The sequence below is a fragment of the Chelonia mydas genome, chromosome 23, assembly GCF_015237465.2.
Source record: "Chelonia mydas isolate rCheMyd1 chromosome 23, rCheMyd1.pri.v2, whole genome shotgun sequence".
NCBI classification, from domain to species: domain Eukaryota; kingdom Metazoa; phylum Chordata; order Testudines; family Cheloniidae; genus Chelonia; species Chelonia mydas.
The window spans coordinates 16,482,030-16,500,105 of NC_051263.2; the positions used below are offsets into that span (position 1 = coordinate 16,482,030).

General features: G+C 61.8%; 4 protein-coding genes across 9 annotated transcripts in view; 2 read left to right on the forward strand and 2 right to left on the reverse strand.

The window, feature by feature from the left end:
* LOC119564877 (immunoglobulin superfamily member 1-like) overlaps positions 1-18,076 on the forward strand; it is a 967,916-nt gene that overhangs the window by 787,839 nt on the left and 162,001 nt on the right. The window lies entirely within an intron of this gene.
* Positions 1-18,076, reverse strand: part of LOC119564866 (immunoglobulin superfamily member 1) — a 999,687-nt gene that overhangs the window by 576,605 nt on the left and 405,006 nt on the right. The window lies entirely within an intron of this gene.
* LOC119564865 (immunoglobulin superfamily member 1) overlaps positions 1-18,076 on the reverse strand; it is a 798,058-nt gene that overhangs the window by 433,855 nt on the left and 346,127 nt on the right. The window lies entirely within an intron of this gene.
* CACNG7 (calcium voltage-gated channel auxiliary subunit gamma 7) lies at positions 6,013-17,169 on the forward strand. The gene is made up of 6 exons (XM_037888306.2): positions 6,013-6,263; positions 9,440-9,672; positions 9,840-9,926; positions 10,374-10,514; positions 12,574-12,719; positions 13,312-17,169. The coding sequence occupies exons 2-6, from the start codon at positions 9,477-9,479 to the stop codon at positions 13,567-13,569; spliced, it is 828 nt and encodes a 275-aa protein (XP_037744234.1). The 5' UTR covers positions 6,013-6,263; positions 9,440-9,476; the 3' UTR covers positions 13,570-17,169.

Here is an 18,076-nt window from a genome sequence, read left to right on the forward strand (position 1 = left end):
ATCTGTGCCCCCCCCCAACGGTCCGGGGCTGGGGCCCAGGGTATCGGAGTCTCAGACAATCCCAGGCTGGGGGGAGACACCCCCCACCCCTTCCCAGCCTCAGGCTTGGTGTGGGGCAAAGGTTCACCCGGAAGAGGTGAAGAGTATGGTGGGACCAGGACTGCTGGGTTGTCTGCCCAGCACCCGAAGGGGAGTGGGGTCTAGTGGTTGGGGGGGGGGGGGTAGGGCTGGGAGCCAGGACTCCTGGGTGCTCTCCCTGGCTCTGGGAGGGGAATGGGGTCTAGTGCTTAGAGCCGTAGGGAGCAGCCCGTTAATCAGGGCCCCCTGCTCTACTCAGCAGAGCCCACTCCCCTCCCAAAGCTGGGGAGAGAACTCAGGCGTCCGGGCTCCCAGCCCTTCCTGCAGGATCAGAGGATTCCAAGGGAGGGGAGCTGGTGTCCTGAGATGAACCCACTCCTATCCATGGGGAGGGGGGTCTGTTCTTCGTGCCTACCCCCCCCCCATTCCCTTATTCAGCCCAGCCCTGGTCTGAGTCTTTCACCCCCATGGTCCAAAAGTGCGCCCCCCCCTCCCCAGCCCCCGCTCTGATCACCCAGCTCTGTGTCCGGATGTGAAGAGCCCGGCTGAGCACCGCAGTTCAGTATAAAAGGTATTTATCCAACTCGCAGTGCCTCTGGCTCCTTTCTGACGTGTCGTGCTGGGAGCTAGACTCCTGGGTTCTCTTCTTGGCTCTGGAGGGGTGTGGGGTCCAGTGGTGGGGGGGTGTGGTGTGTGTGAGTCAGGACTCCTGGGTTCTCTCCCTGGCTCTGGTAGGGCATGGGGTCCGGTGGTTGGTGGGGGGAGGTGAGCCAGGACTCCTGGGTTTTGGGGTGACTGCCTGGCGCAGCGGGTGTTGGGGGGCCCATCTCCACATCATGTTTCCTGCTCCTGTCCCCACATCCTTGGGCTCCCCATCCCGCTCTGGGCCCCGCCCACTGCCTGTCAGCCCCCTCTGTGCTCCACTCTGAGCTCCAGCCCCCGGGATCTCCCTGGACATCCCTCGACCCATAGGGGGCTGGTTCCACCGCCCCAGAGCTCACGCCCTCGCAGTGTCCCTGGCAAGCCCCCCTGTTCTGTCAGGCCTAGTTAACCTGGTTCTGTGGCTGGTGGGTAGGGGAGGGGTTTGTTCTCTTTGGATTCCCCCCTCCCCAAAATCTGGACAAAGGGAGGATCTGGTTTCCTGTGGCTTGTTCCCCGCCCCTCCCCAGCTCCCCAAGGGACTGGCAGCTGCCTGCAAGGTAGGAATCAAGGAAGAGATTAAAAGATTTGTGGCTTAGAAATGAAATTTGGGCATATAATGGGGAGGGGTGGGGGACAGGAACACAGGGCAGGGATTTAAAAGGGCCTCCAGGCAGGGGATGGTAACGGGGCCCCGCAGCCTTTCCCCCCCTCTCATTCTGTGGCTCATGCATGTAACGAGTTTGCTGGTTCTCAGGCTCGTTCCCAGGCACCCTCTTCTCAGAGCCCCACCCCGCCCTTCAAACTGGGCTACATCCCCCTCCCTCCAGCAGAGAGGCCAAAGGTTGGAGGGGCCACAAAGACCTGGCTTCCCACTGTGGCAAGGAGGGGAAGGATGCCTATGAGGGAGGAGATGGGGTGGGCAATGTCTCTGGGGGGGGGGGAGCTATAGGAGGCAGTGGGGGGCTTTCTCTCTGGGTTTATTGGGGAATGGGGGGGGAGGCTTCTGTTGGGGGGGGTTGCAGCTCCCCAGCCATCCCCCTGCTCGTACCCCCCCATTCCATGCCAGCCACTTGAGGGGACTGAGCAGGGTGGGGTGGGGACAAGGCCTGGAAACAGACACCCGGCAGAGAGAGAAAGAACCGAGCATTCAGCATTTCGGAGCCTGCAGTGCTGAGCTCGGGGAAATCCGACTCTGACCTTGGGCCCAGGGCAGGGACAGTGGGTCAGGAGGAAGCCCAGGGCTGGGCTAGCAGGGGGATGCAGATTCAGGGCGTGAGGGGCAGCAGCAGGGCTGGGGTGGGGAACCCAGGGCTGGGCTAGCAAGGAGCTGTGGGTCGGGAGTGAGGGCACTGGCAGGGCTGGGGTGGGGGGCGTCAGGACTGGGGTAGCAGGGGGCAGCGCCCGGCGCAATGGGGCCCCAATCTCGGTGACTCTGGGTCTGGGTAGCGCCTGGCCCGGCGGGGCCCCCGATCTCAGTGACTCTGGGTCTGGGCAGCACCCGGCCGGCGGGGCCCCGATCTCAGTGACTCTGGGTCTGGGCAGCGCCTGGCACGACAGGGCCCCCGATCTCGGTGACTCTGGGTCTGGGCAGCACCCAGCATGACGGGGCCCCGATCTCGGTGACTCTGGGTCTGGGCAGCGCCCGGCGTGACAGGGCCCCGATCTGGGCGACTCTGGGTCTGGGCAGCGGCCGCGCCCGGTGTGACAGGGCCTCGATCTCGGTGACTCTGGGTCTGGGCAGCACCCGGCCGGTGGGGCCCCGATCTTGGTGACTCTGCGTCTGGGCAGCGCCCGGCGTGACGGGGCCCCGATCTCAGTGACTCTGGGTCTGGGCAGCGCCCGGCCGGCGGGGCCCCGATCTGGGCGACTCTGGGTCTGGGCAGCGGCCGCGCCCGGTGTGACAGGGCCCCGATCTCGGTGACTCTGCGTCTGGGCAGCGCCCAGCGTGACGGGGCCCCGATCTCGGTGACTCTGGGTCTGGGCAGCGGCCGCGCCCGGTGTGACAGGGCCTCGATCTCGGTGACTCTGGGTCTGGGCAGCACCCGGCCGGTGGGGCCCCGATCTTGGTGACTCTGCGTCTGGGCAGCGCCCGGCGTGACGGGGCCCCGATCTCGGTGACTCTGGGTCTGGGCAGCGCCCGGCCGGCGGGGCCCCGTCTCGGTGACTCTGGGTCTGGGCCGCGCCCGGCGTGACAGGGCCCCGATCTCGGCTGGGTCTGGGCCGCGCCCGGCGTGACAGGGCCCCGATCTCGGCTGGGTCTGGGCCGTGCCCGGCGTGACAGGGCCCCGATCTCGGCTGGGTCTGGGCCGCGCCCGCCCGACAGGGCCCCGATCTCGGCGACTCTGGGTCTGGGCAGCGCCCGGCACGACAGGGCCCCGATCTTGGTGACTCTGGTCTGGGCAGCGCCCGGCACGATGGGGCCCCGATCTCGGTGACTCTGGGTCTGGGCAGCGCCCGGCACGACGGGGCCCCGATCTCGGCGATTCTGGTCTGGGCAGCGCCCGGCTGGGCGGGACCCCGATCTCAGTGACTCTGGGTCTGGGCAGCGCCCGGCACGACGGGACCCCGATCTCGGTGACTCTGGGTCTGGGCAGCGCCCGGCCGGCGGGGCCCCGATCTTGGTGACTCTGGGTCTGGGCAGCGGCCGCGCCCGGTGTGACAGGGGCCCCGATCTCGGTGACTCTGCATCTGGGCAGCGCCCAGCGTGACGGGGCCCCGATCTCGGTGACTCTGGGTCTGGGCAGCGGCTGCGCCGGTGTGACAGGGCCCCGATCTCGGTGACTCTGGGTCTGGGCAGCACCCGCCCGACAGGGCCCCGATCTCGGCTGGGTCTGGGCAGCGCCCGCCCGACAGGGCCCCGATCCCGGCTGGGTCTGGGCCGCGCCCGGCACGACGGGGCCCCGATCCCGGCTGGGTCTTGGCCACGCCCGGCACGACGGGGCCCCGATCTCGGCTGGGTCTGGGCAGTGCCCGGCCGGCGGGACCCTGATCTCGGTGACTCTGGGTCTGGGCAGCGCCCGGCACGACGGGGCCCCGATCTCGGTGACTCTGGGTCTGGGCAGCGCCCGGCACGACGGGGCCCCGATCTCGGTGACTCTGGGTCTGGGCAGCGCCCGGCACGACGGGGCCCGATCTCGGTGGACTCTGGGTCTGGGCAGCGCCCGGGCACGATGGGGGCCCCGATCTCGGTGACTCTGGGTCTGGGCAGCGCCCACAATACTCAGTCCAATTGGCAGGCTCCACAGCGTTGGAAAGGAGAGTGGCGGCGAGGTTACTAATGGTTGAGGACCAGGCTGTGGGGCCTTTCCCTGCAGGGGAAATGCAGCCCCAGGACAGGGACTGGGTGGCTCAGGGGCTGGGGAAGGGGGGTCCGGGGCCTTTTCCCTCTCGGGGGCGCCTGTTCCGTCCTCTCCCAGGTGCGTCGCGCATTTATCGAACCCTCCTCGGTGCCGCAGGAGGAGGAAGGGGCTACGCGGGGGGGGGGGGGGGGGGGGGAATAATCCCAACAGGTGAATTCAAAGCAAATCCAAGGGAAAACATCTTTGTGTGCCCCAGAGCTGGGGGGATGGAACCCAGGAGTCCTAGCTCCCAGTCCCCACCCCCCCTCCCAGCTCAGCGGACAGAACCCAGGAGTCCTAGCTCCCAGTCCCGCCCCCCCCAACCACTAGACCCTGCTCCCCTCCCAGAGCTGGGGACAGAACCCAGGAGTCCTGGCTCCCAGCCCCCCCCCCCCCCTTTTAAAAATGTTCCCAGGCAGGGGACTGTCCAGCTGTCGGTCTGGGGGGGGGGGGAGAGAAGGACTTTTCCGGTGGGGGGGGGGGGGGGAAGCGAAGCCGTCCCTGAAAGAGAAACCAGGAGCCGAGCCCCAGAGCCCGGAACAAGGGACTGGAAAAGAAATGAGAGAAAGGAAGGAGAGAAGGAAGGAAGGAGCCCGGGAGCCAGACCGAGCAGTGTCTGAGTGGGGAGGAAATGGGCGGAAGGGGGTTAGGAAAAGGAAGGAAGGAATGAGAAAGGAAGAAACAAAGAGGAAGGACGTGAGTGAAGGAAGAAAGGAGCAAAGGGCTGGGGGCTGTGGGGGGAGGGGGTGGGGAGAGGGGCTTGAGCCTGCGGGGAAAGGGCTGGGGACTGATGGCGGAAGGGCTGGAGGCTGGGGGAGGGGCTGGAGGCTGGGGGGAAGGGGCTGGGTAGGAGGGGTGGGGGAGGGATTGGAGGCTGTGGGGGAAGGGGCTGGAGGCTGGGGGGGAAGGGGCTGGGTAGGAGGGGTGGGGGAGGGATTGGAGGCTGTGGGGGAAGGGGCTGGAGGCTGGGGGAAGGGGCTGGGGGGAGGGGATGGAGGCTGGGGGGGGGGCGGTTCTGTCCCTTTAAGCGCGGGGCCCGTGACATCACGGTGTCCGCGGCGCGGGGGGGGGTGGGGGGGGGGAAGCTCCCGTGGATTCTCCAGCAGCGAGAGCGGAGCCGTTTTCCAGAGCGGCCGGCCCGGTCCAGCCCGGTCCAGCCCCGCGATCCGACCGGAGCCAGCCCGACCCCCCCATCCCTGCACCCTCGTCTTCCAGCGCAGCTTGTTTTCGCTCCCTTGGTCCCCCCCCCCACCCCAGCATCCCCCCGCCGTGCCCCTGTTCTCTCCCCCGCCCCGCCTGGCCACTGTCCTCCCCCCCCCAGCCCGCATCCCTGCACCGGGCCCCTGTCCTCTTCCCTCTTCCCCCCACCGCCGCATCCCCCCACCGGGCCCCTGTTCGCTCCCCCCCCCGCCTGGCCACTGTCCCCCCCACCCAGGCCGCATCCCGCACCGGGCCCCTGTCCTCTTCCCTCTTCCCCCCACCGCCGCATCCCCCCACCGGGCCCCTGTTCGCTCCCCCCCCCCGCCTGGCCACTGTCCTCCCCCCCCCCAGCCCGCATCCCCGCACCGGGCCCCTGTCCTCTTCCCTCTTCCCCCCACCGCCGCATCCCCGCACCGGGTCCCTGTCCTCTTCCCTCCCCACCCCCGCCGCGTCCCCACACCAGGCTCCTGTTCCCTTCCCCCCCCGCCGCATCCTTCCGCTGGGCCCCTGTCCCCTCCTCCCCCCGTCGCACCTCCCCCTCCCCGGGCCCCTGTCCTCTCCGTCTCTCCCCCCCAAAAATCCCCCCGCCGGGCCCCTTCTGCCCCCCCCCCACCACTGCTGCATCCCTCCTCCCAGATCGCTGCATCCCTCCGCCCGGATCTTTGTCCCCTTCCCTCTCCCTCCTCCCCCCCCGCCGCATCCCTCCGCCGGGCTCCTGTCTCCTTCCCTCTTTCCCCCTCCTCCCCCCCGCCGCATCCCTCCGCCGGGCCCTGGTCCCTTCTGCTGCCCCCCCCCCCCCCACTGCTGCATCCCCCCGCCCGGGTCTCCGGCTCCTTCCCCCGCTGCTGCGGCTCCCGGAGGAGAACCCCCCCCCCCCCAGCCCATGGCTCTTCGGGGCCGGGGGCGCCGCAGCCGGGGGGTCTGAGGCCGGCGCAGGAGCGGAGCGGCGGGGGCAGAGCATGTGGGGGCCGCCGACCGGCCAGCGCCCCCGGGAGTGAGGGCAAGGTGAGCCCCGGGGGTGCGGGGTGGACGTGCACCGGGTGTGTGTGTGTGGTACACCAGGGGTGTGTGTGTGTACATCGTGTGTGTGCGGGGAGTGTACACCGTGTGTGTGTGTGGGGGGGAGAGTACACCGTGTGTGTGTATGTACTTCGTGTGTGTGGGGGGGGAGAGGTAAACGTGTGTGTGTGTACACCATTTGTGTGTGCGTACACCATGTGTGTGTACATCGTGTGTGTGTGTGTGGAGAGTACACTGTGTGTGTGTACATTGTGTGTGTGTGTGTGTGTGAGAGAGGTAAAACCGTGTGTGTGTGTACACACCATTTGTGTGTGCGTACACCATGTGTGTGTACATCATGTGGGGGGGGGGAGTGTACACCGTGTGTGTGTGTGTGTGTGGAGAGTACACTGTGTGTGTGTGTGTGTGTGAGAGAGAGAGGTAAACCGTGTGTGCGTGTGTACACCATTTGTGTGTGCATACACCGTGGGTGTACCTTGTGTGTGTGTGACAGAGAGGTACACCGAGTGTGTGTACTCATTGTATGCGTATTCGTATGGGGGAGGGTACAGTATGTGTATGTGTATGTACACCGTGTGTGTGTACTTTGTGTATGTGTGTGTTTGTGTGAGTACACCATGTGGGGTGTGTGTGGTATGTACACCATGTGTGTGAGGGGGATACAGCAGGTAGGGGTGGTGGTATATGTACACCGTGTGTGTGTGTGTGTGTGGGGGGATACACCAGGAGGGGTGTACCTACACTGGGTGTGTATGAGAGAGAGAGAGAGGGGTGTGTGTGTGTGTGTGTGTGTGTGTGTGTGTACATACACCTGGTGTGAATGTCAGTGAGAAACACTGTGTGTGTATGTACATACGTACATGAGATTGTGTGAGGGAGAGAGAGTGGTGCTGCCCCCTGGGGTGTGTGTGTGTGTGTGTGTGTGTGTGTGTGTGTGTGTGTCCTGCTATACTCTCCTCTGTCCTGTGGAGCTAGCTGGTGACTTTTAGCCTCAGTTGTTGTGTCATTTTCCCAACCCATTTTCCAGAGCGAGGCCGGAGGGAGGGTGTCTCTGTGTGTGTGTGTGTGGCAGTGAGTGTTGTACTCATGTATGTGATATTCATTAGTGCCCCTGTGTGTATGCACATGCCTTATTTGGAGACGTTGTTGTGTACAGTATATTGTGGGGTGTGTGTGTGTGTGTTCGGTCGAGGAGCTGTGCTAGGGTATGTGCCCCTGTAGGTGTGTGAGAATTGTTTGCTGCTGTTGTGAACAGTACAGTGTGTGTGTGTGTGTGTCCCTGCTGCCCTCTGCTGGAGGGGCTGGACCCTGCTCTGTGTGTGTCCCTGTTGCCCCCTGCTGGGGGGGGGATGAGCCCCGCTCTCTGAGGGTATGCGTCTGTGTGTGTGTGTGTGTGCATCCGTTTGTGGAGATGTTGTGTTGAGTGCATTGTGTAGTTTTGCGTGTGCGTCTATGTGTGCGCGGGTGTGCACACACATTTTGTTTGGTTGTTCCAGTTTTTGCTGAGTGCCCATTCGTGTGTGTTTTTGAGTACTGTCAGTGTGATTTCCTTAGTGCCTCTCTGTACATGGTGTGTGTGTGTGTGTGTGTGTGTGTGTGTGTGGTGCTGATGTGCACTATTGTGTGCATTGTGCTAGTGTAGTTAGTGTGCGCTAGTGGCTGGTGTGTGTGTGTGTGTGTTGCGCTGGTGCCAGTTGTTACTGAGTGTGAGTGTGTGCTAATATGTGCTTCTGAGTGATCTGTGTTTGTGCATTGCACTAGTGTGTGGGTTGTGTGTACTGGTGGCTGTTTTGCGGTGGGTGGGTGTGGGCCTAGTGTGTCTTTAGGTGTGATGTCCTTGGGTATGCGGTGTTTGTGTTAGTTGTGTTGTGTGCTGTTTGGCTGCTTGCTACACAGTCAGTGTGTTTCTGAGACCAGCTACTATGCAGTGGTGGGGCGGGGGAGCCCAGACAGTACTGGGGGAGGAGATGGTGGGGGTGCGGGGTGAGCCCATATGGTACCAGGGGGTGGGGGGGCGAGCCCCTATGGTGCTAGATGGAGGTAGGCAGGGTCTCTCAGGAGCACTGGCTTGTTATGGTGGGGTCTCTGAGGTGCTGGGGCTGTCCACACTGGTTTGTTATTGTAGGGTCTCTCAGCAGCGCTGGCTCGTCGGGATGGGGTCTCTGAGGTGCTGGGGCTGTCCACACTGGTTTGTTATTGTAGGATCTCTCAGCAGCGCTGGCTCGTCGGGGTGGGGTCTCTGAGGTGCTGGGGCTGTCCACACTGGTTTGTTATTGTAGGGTCTCTCAGCAGCGCTGGCTTGTCGGGGTGGGGTCTCTGAGGTGCTGGGGCTGTCCACACTGGTTTGTTATTGTAGGATCTCTCAGCAGCGCTGGCTCGTCGGGGTGGGGTCTCTGAGGTGCTGGGGCTGTCCACACTGGTTTGTTATTGTAGGATCTCTCAGCAGCGCTGGCTCGTCGGGGTGGGGTCTCTGAGGTGCTGGGGCTGTCCACACTGCTTTGTTATTGTAGGGTCTCTCAGCAGCACTGGTTTGTTATGGTGGGGTTATATTAACAGATCCTGTGCACAGGGTTTAAACTCTCATAGAATATTTCCCAGAGAGGGACCCCCCCACCCCCGACATGCTAATGAAAACTCCAGGGGGCTTGAAAATATTTCCCAGAGCTCTGCTCCGGACAGCTCCAGCTGAATTAAGCCCTGTCCATGCGTCGGTGATGCAGAACCCAGGGGGGCAGCCCAGCCCCTGGCAAGTGGGACCCTTCTCTGCCTGGGCCAGGTGCTGGGGCCAGGGGGCTCACGGGCTGCTGTGCGGCTGAGCCCCGTAGACCTGCCCCTACATCCAACTCACTGTCAGGGCTGGCCCCACTGCCCCAGGGCAAGGCTAGGGGGCGCTGGGCTGCAGGGAGCGGGGCAGGGGGCTCAGCAGGGGGTGCTGGGCTGCAGGGAGCGGGGCGGGGGGCTCAGCAGGGGGTGCTGGGCTGCGGGGAGCGGGGTGGGGGGCTCAGCGGGGGGCTCTGGGTTGCAGGGAGTGCAGATTAACTGGGAGCCAGGACTCCGGGGTTCCGTCCCGGGCTCTGGGAGGGGAGTGGGGTGCCGTGGTTAGAGCTGCGGAGGGGGGCTGTCTGGGGGGCTGCTGAGCCTGTTTCTATCTCCCTGCCCAGGTCCGTGTGCTGTGTGTGGCGCCCTCCGTCCCTTAGGATGAGTAACTGCAGCAGCCGCGCGCTCACGCTGCTCAGTAGCGTGTTCGGGGCGTGCGGGCTGCTGCTGGTCGGCATTGCGGTCAGCACCGACTACTGGCTCTACATGGAGGAGGGCATCGTTCTGCAGCAGAACCAGACCACCGAGATCAGGATGGCGCTGCACGCCGGGCTCTGGAGGGTCTGCTTCTTCGCTGGTACGAGCCCCGCGTGGCAAGCTTTCCCCGGCCGTGCGCCGGGCCAGGGCCTCTTTGTATCCCCGTCGCACGGCTCTGGCTGGTGACTCCTTGGTGCTGTGAGTTTCCCCAGAGCAGTGCCCTGGCTGGGGCTTTGCCAGGTAACGCCATCTCTTGCCCCCCTGCAGGCCGGGAGAAGGGCCGGTGCGTGGCATCAGAGTATTTCCTGGAACCCGAGATAAACCTGGTGACAGAAAACACAGAGAACATCTTGAGTAAGTGAGAGGGGCCCCTCCTGGCCCGGGGGCTTCGGGATAGAGCGCGCGAGCAAGAGGGTGTGCACAAGGAGAAAACGTGTCAGCTCCCACATGGTGTGGAGAGGAGAGGGCAGCTGTGTCACAGGTGTGTCACAGGTGTGTCTCAGCCCCCCTGTGTTCAGCTCTGAGCAAGACGGCATGCGGCGTGAAGCCCAGCCACCTGGCACCCTGGTCCTCCATGGGGTTGGGAGCTGTTAGTGGTGGGACCTATGTGGGGTAGAGCTGGAGTTTGTAGGGGCAGGAGGAGAAGGGGGAGGAGGTGTGACCATGGCGGGGGTGGAGTACATGGGGGATAGGAGGTGAGGAGAGTGTTGGTGGGTCTGAGAGAGGGTGATCTCTACCCCCTGGGATGGGGGACAGGGGTGGAGGTGCTCTGACTGTCTGGTGTCCCCCTTCCCCTCCCAGAGACAGTTCGCACGGCCACCCCCTTCCCCATGGTCAGCCTCTTCCTTGTCTTCACGGCCTTTGTCATCAGCAACATCGGCCACATCCGGCCCCAGAGAACCATCCTGGCCTTCGTCTCTGGCATCTTCTTCATCCTTTCTGGTGAGGGGCCTGGGAGCGGGGTGTGGGGGCTCGGTAGGGGGCGCTCGCCCCTGGCAGTCAGGGCTGGCCCCAATGCCCCAGTGCGGCACTAGGGGGAGCTGTCCTGCAGGGAGTGGGGGCGGGGCTCAGTAGGGGGCACTCTCCCCTGGCAGTCAGGGCTGGCCCCAATGCCCTAGTGCGGCGCTAGGGGGCGCTGTCCTGCAGGGAGTGGGGGCGGGGCTCAGTAGGGGCACTCTCCCCTAGCAGTCAGCGCCTCCCGAAATCCTGCCTGAGGTTGTGGTTGGATGTGAGATTCTCTTTCACTTCCCATCCCAAACTTTTGTGTGGTGCAGCCATTGAATAGTGCCAGGAGAGGGGGTCCCACTTGTAAATACCCCCAGCTCCCTACTTCAGAAACGGCTGTATCTCAGGGCTGGGGGAGGGATCCCCATATAAACAGTCCCTGTGCCCCACCCCAGAGGTGGCCGCATCTCCGCACCCGGTGTGGAATTCCAGTACAAACAGCCCCCCCACCCCACTGGAGGAAGACACTGGAACAAATATGAAAGAACCAGTTTGCTGGGCACCTGGAGGGTAACGGAGTTACAGGGAACAAATCACGCCAACCCCACCTCATTTCCTGCTTTGACAGGGTTACTGGCCAAGTGGACGGGGGGAAGCTGTAGACGTGAGAGATCTTGATTTTAGCAAGGCTTTTGACACAGGGCTGCGACAGTCTCATTAGCAGCCTAGGGAAATGTGGCTCTTTGCAGATGAATTTACGATAGGGCCGGTGCACCATTGGTTGGAAGGCCGGACTCTAAGCATCGTTACCAGGGATAACTGGGAGGCAAATCTAGTGAAGCCTGCAGTGGTCAGCCCTGGGGCCGGTACTAGTCACTCTTTTAATGACTGACTTGGATTACGGAGCAGAGAATGGAACTGGCAGATGCCCCCAAGCCGGGCGGGTCGCGAGCCCTTTGGAGGAGCGTTCAAAACGACCTGGACGAATTGCCGACGTGGTCTGGAATGGACCAGATGAAATTCAATCCAGACAAGGGCCAAAGTCCATCACTTGGGAAGGACAAATCCAAAGCACGGCTACCAAAGGGGGCCTAGCCGGGTAGGGGGTCGGATGGCTGGAAAGAGGCAGGGGGTTAAAATGGGTCATGAACTGAATACGAGGCAACGACGCAGGTGCCAAAAAAGCAACTGTCCTTCTGGGGCGGGGTAAGAGGAGTGTCGGACGTAAGACGCGGGAGGTGATTGTCCCGCTCTGCTCGGCGCTGGTGGAGACCTCGGCTGCGTCCAGTTCTGGGTACCGCCTGACAGATGCACAGGTTGGACAGAGTCCAGAGGGGAGCCAGAAACCCGGTCAAAGGGAAGTTTTAAAAACTAGGGCATGTTTAGTCCAGAGAAAAGAAGCCCAAGGCGGGGATCCGAGACCAGTCTTCACATAAGGGCTGTTATAAAGGGCTGTGATCAGTTGTTTTCTACGTCCCCGCTGGAGGTGGGACAAGAAGTAGTTGGCTTAATCCGCAGCAAGGGAGATGTAGGTTAGATATTAGGAAAAATGTTCTAACTCTAAGGGGAGGAAAGCTCTGGAATTGGGTCCGGAGGGAGGCTGTGGAATCTCCGTCAGTGGAGGTTTTAAGAACAGGTTGGACAGACGCCGGTCAGCGCTGGTCTAGGTTTACTTGGTCTGGCATCAGTGCAGGGGGCTGGATTAGATGACCCCTCGAGGTCCCTTCCATCCTGACATTTTTATGGTCCTTGTGTAAACAGACTCCAGCCCCACCCCAGAGGCAGCTGCATCTCAGCGCCGGCCGAGGAGTCCCTGTATAAGCAGACCCCATACCCCACCCCAGAGGCAGCCGCATCTCAGAGCTGGGCGAGGGGTCCCTGTATCAAAAGCCCTTGCGCCCCACCCCAGAGATGCTGCTTCTCAGTGCTAGGCGAGGGGTCCCTGTATAAGCAGACCCCACACCCCACCCCAGAGGCGGTCGCATCTCAGCGCCGGGCGAGGGGTCCCTGTCTAAACAGCCCCCAGCAGCTTTATTGTTGGCCCTGTCTCTTGCAGGCCTGTCTCTCGTGGTGGGGTTAGTTCTCTACATCTCCAGCATCAATGACGAGGTGATGAATCGGCCCAGCGGGTCAGAGCAGTATTTCCACTATCGCTACGGCTGGTCCTTCGCCTTCGCAGCCTCCTCCTTCCTCCTCAAAGAGGTTTGGACCTTGCCCCACGCCATCCCAACCCCTCCTCCCCGGGGCCCTGGAGATTCCTGGCTGGCTCTGTGCTGCTGGCTCTACCTGGGGTAGAACTTGAAACCTCTTTTCCCTGATTCTGCCGGCTGAACTAACGGAGAATCCCCCTCTGCTGGCACAGTATGGTGGCTGTGACACACGGAGGGGGGCAGTTCTAATCTATCCAGCAGCGGGCAGTGGTGAGAATTGTTGGGGGAGCCTAGAAAGTCTCTGACCTCAATTTACAAACTGTGGAGTCCTTAAAATAGATGAGGTAGATGGGCCCAATTGGGATGGAAGGGGAGGGGAGGGGAGGGGAGGTCTAGTGGTTAGAGCAGGAGGGCTGGGAGCCAGGACTCCTGGGTTCTATGCCTGGCTCTGGGAGGAGAGAGGGCTGCAGTGCTTAGAGGAGGGGGGCTGGGAGCCAGGACTCCTGGGTTCTATCCGCGGCTCGGGCAGGGGGAGTGGGATCTAGTGGATGGCGGGGGGAGGGGGGAGAGCCAGGGAGGGGAGTAGGGTTCCGCAGTCCCATTCCCTCCCCTTCCACTCACTCTTCCCCCCACACCTCCTGCAGGGTGCCGGCGTGATGTCCGTGTACCTGTTCACCAAGCGCTACGCGGAGGAGGAGATGTACCGCCCCCACCCAGCCTTCTACCGCCCGCGCCTGAGCGACTGCTCCGACTACTCGGGCCAGTTCCTGCACCCGGAGGTGTGGCACCGCGGGCGCAGCCCCTCCGACATCTCCAGCGACGTCTCCATCCAGATGACCCAGAATTACCCCCCTGCTATCAAGTACCCCGAGCACATGCACATATCCACCTCCCCCTGCTAGGCCAGCCTCCCCCACCCCTGACCATCTCCCACCGGGGCCTGCCAGCCGCCCCCCACCCAGAGACTGTGCAGAGGGGGCCCACCCGTGGATCACAGACTGGGTGCTACTGGACTGAAACCTCTCCTTGTCCCCCCTTTCTCGCTCCCTCTGCACTGTCCCCGGAGGCCTCCCCCATTTGGCCATTTTGGCGGCATTCGTGACAGGAAGTCACCCCATCGGCCATTTTGGTTGCCACAGGAAGGTGCCGGGATTCCCAACAGGAAGCCACCTGCCAGCCATTTTGTTTGTTATCATCGGGCCAGCCCCAGATACTTTTTTTGTCCCCACAAGGGCCAGTTCCTAACAGGAAGTCACCCCTCCACCATTTTCTCTGTCCCTGCTCCAATCCCTTCCTCCCAGATCCTGACAGGAAGTGGCTCCTCTGCCATCTTTTTTGCCCCACAATGGCCAACCCTGGTTAGGAAGCTGCCCCTCTGCCATTCTGGTTGCCATTGCACCAGCTCCCCTTGGTATGGATCCTGAGAAGAAATGGCTCCTAACGCCATTTTCCTCAGTTCCAGAATGGCCAACCCTGACAGGAAGTCACTCATCGGCCATTTTCCTTGTTGCCATGCCAGCCCCTTCCCCCCCCGCAGATCCTGAGAGGAAATGGCTCCTCCGCCATCTTTGCTGCCCCACAATGGCCAACCGTGACAGGAAGTCACTCGTCGGCCATTTTCCTTGTTGCCATGCCAGCCCCTTCCCTCCCCCCGCAGATCCTGAGAGGAAATGGCTCCTCCGCCATCTTTGCTGCCCCACAATGGCCAACCGTGACAGGAAGTCACTCGTCGGCCATTTTCCATGTTGCTGCACTAGTGTCCTCCCCCCCCCACGCCCCGATCCTGAGAGGAAATGGCTCTTCCGCCATCTTTGTTGCCCCACAATGGCCAACCCTGACAGGACGTCACTCGTCGGCCATTTTCCTTGTTGCCATGCCAGCCCCCTCCCCCCCCGCAGATCCTGAGAGGAAATGGCTCCTTCGCCATCTTTGCTGCCCCACAATGGCCAACCCTGACAGGAAGTCACTTGTCGGCCATTTTCCGTGTTGCTGCACTAGTGTTCCCCCTCCCCCCCCCCCCCCCCACCCCATCCTGAGAGGAAATGGCTCCTCCGCCCTCTTTGCTGTTTTCCAAATGAACCAGATGGGGGAACTGCATCAGCAAATGGGGACACAGAGAAGGGCCCCAGGCCACTTGCTTCCCTTGGAAGCAACCCGACCCAGAGAGATGAATCAAGGGGAGCTGGAAATATAGACACCAAGGTCCGGCTAAAGCAACCGCGGCGGCTGGCTGCCAGCAGCTCGCCCTCAGAGACCCGCTCCCCCCTCGACCGCCAGATCGGGGCCCCGTCTTTTTGGCTTCCCTCCGCCGAAGAACGGTGGACGAAGCCCTTTTCTTAGCAAGCGTGGGCACGACCGCGCCGTGCATTAGCCCGGCCCAGCAACGGCCACTGTTAGCCCAGCTTCAGGCCAGCTGCCCCCAGGCTCTGCTTTGCTCTTTCCTTTCTTTCGATTTGCTTTCTCCTTCCATTCTTCCTGTCTCGCCCCCCTTTTTTCTTTTCCATTTCCCGGCTCTTTCCTTCTTCCTCTCTTTGCCCTCTTTCTTTGGTTCCCTTTTTCTTTCAATTTCCATTTGCAAGTTTTCTTTGATTCCTTCCTCTCTCTGCCCTCTTTCGTCCAGTCCTTCTTTTGTCCATTTCTCTGCACTTCTTCTCTATTGACTTTCTTTATATGTCCATTTACAGGGTTCTTTCCCCCCCCCCTTTTGTTTTTCTCTTCCTTTCTCTACCCTCTTTTGTTCTTTCTCTGTTAGTTCCCTTCTCCTTTAGCCACCTCCGCCCGCTGGGGTGCATCTCAGGCTGCAGTTCTTTTGCCGCGGTGACTGTGTTTGTGTCTGTAGAGGTGGAAGGTGTCTCCATCCATGCAGAGATGAGGAAGGAGCCAATATAGTCGGAGGAGGAGAAGGATGCCAGTGGAGAGACGGAGGAAGGGAAAATAGGGGAGGGGGAAACATGAGAATGAAGGGAAGGTGGTTGAGGGAGGTGAGGGAGGGAAGAAAAGGGGTAGGTAATAGATACCTGGCGCTTCAGGGGTGGATCAGTGCATGGAACTGGCATCACAGCTGGGTTTGGGCACCTTCTGCTGGCTGGGCCCTGCCAGGACCCAGGACTCTTGCTGTGAACTTGGTTGGTACTGGTCGGTCCCAGTCCCGTGTGGGTATTTTTGTGGGCTCCTTTGACAAGGTCATCTGTACCTGGCTCTGCGAGCTTCCCCACGGCAGTGCCCCCAGCTGGGGAGGCTCCAGTGTTGCGAGCTTCCCCATGGCAGTGCCTCCCAGCCAGGGAGCTAAAGGAGAAAAACCCTCCTCATCTCTTGTCATGATGTTGGGACTCTTACATACAGAGGAGCTGCTCTTATGGCATCCAACAGAGGGCGGTATCTGCTTGGGGGAACCCAGTTCTGGGAGGGGGGTGGGGTCTAGTGCTTAGAGCAGAGGGGCTGGGAGCCAGGACTCCTGGGTTCTATCCTTGGCTCTGCACGGGGAGTGGGGTCTAGTCGTTAGAGTGGGGAGGGGGCTGGGAGCCAGGACTCCTGGGTTCTATTCTTGGCTCTGAGAGGGGAGTGGGGTCTAGTCGTCAGAGTGGGGAGGGGGCTGGGAGTCAGGACTCCTGGGTTCTATCCTTGACTCTGATAGGGGAGTGGGGTCTAGTGGTCAAAGCAGGGGGCTTGGGTTCGACCTCCAGTTCAGGTAGGGGAGTGAGGTCTAGGGGATAGATCAGAAGGGGGGGGGGAGTTTGCATACCCTCAGGGAGCGGGAGACACCAACTTTTGCCCCCGACCACTTAAAGGGCCAGAAATCTCCTTACTCCACCTGTAGAAATCCCACCTTCTGTTCTTGAATGATCCTGGGGATCAGGGGACCCCTCAGCACTTAGACCTGGCAAAGGGATGTTGAAGAGGAAGGTCATGGCACCCCCACCCTTGGGAGCCGGTGGCAAAGAAAGGGTTAAAAGTCTAGCAAGAAATGGCCCCTCTGCCCAGGGCATGGGGGTGGGGGGGAATGAAAGCTAACTAGCTACATCCCCCCCCTCCAATCAGTTTGAATGGGGGGAGGCGGTGATGAAAGGGTTAACCATATAGCTCCATCCCCCCCTCACCAGGAATGCGGGCGGGGTGGGGGGGAGAATTGTAGGGTTAAAAATAGCACCACCACCCTCCCCCTGCACCCTGAAGCAATGGGGGATCCTGGCAGTGCAGGAGTTAACACACAGGGGAGCAGATAGTGGGGGGAGGAATTCCCCACAGGTGTGGTGACCCCTATTGCGGGGGGGAATCCGGCTGGTATCTGTGACGGGGGGAAGGTTCCTAGCCTGGGGGGTGGGATGGGGGGACATGCATACCACACCAGTAACTAAGGAGAGATCCCTTTTTATTGTCATATATTCTTCCCCCCCCTCCCCGTGCTGGGGGTGTGTGGCCCGGGGCCAACCCCCCCCCCCCTTATTTACTCTGTACCATATGTACATAGGACTGAGAGACTGCAATAAACTTTATTTCAAACACCTCCTGTGTCTGGCTGTTCCCCTGTACATCCATTCACCCCCCATCTCCCACCCTCCATCCATGCACACCTCTATCTCCATCCATCCACCACCTCCATCTCCCTCTCTCCATACATCCACACCCCACCCCACTTCTCCCTCCATACATCTCCAACCCGCCATCCATAACCCCTCGCATCTCATCCATCCACCCACTCCCATAACCCTCCCTCCCTCCATCCACCCCCCCACATTTCCCTCCATACAACCATACACGCCCCCATCTCCCTCCGCCCGTCCACCCCCCATGTCCCTCCCTCCATAGAATCATAGAATATCAGGGTTGGAAGGGACCTCAGGAGGTCATCTAGTCCAACCCCCTGCTCAAAGTAGGACCAATCCCCACTTTTTGCCCCAGATCCCTAAATGGCCCCCTCAAGGATTGAAACTCACAACCCTGGGTTTAGGAGGCCAATGCTCAAACCACTGAGCTATCCCTCCATCCATACCCCCCCCCATATCTCCCTCCATCCACCCACTCCCATCTTCCTCCCTCCCTCCACCCCCCCACCCATCCATCCACTCCCATACCCCTCCTCCATCCATCCATCCACCCACCCACCCATCCACTCCCTTACCCCTCCCCCCATCCATCCACCCCCACCATCCATCTACTCCCTTACCCCCCCACCCCCTTACCCCTCCCTCCCTCCCTCCACCCCCCCACCCATCCATCCACTCCCATACCCCTCCTCCATCCATCCATCCACCCACCCACCCATCCAGTCCCTTACCCCTCCCCCCATCCGTCCACCCCCACCATCCATCCACTCCCTTACCCCCCACCCCCTTACCTCTCCCTCCCTCCCTCCATCCACCCACCCATCCATCCACTCCCATACTCCTCCCTCCCTCCATCCACCCCCCC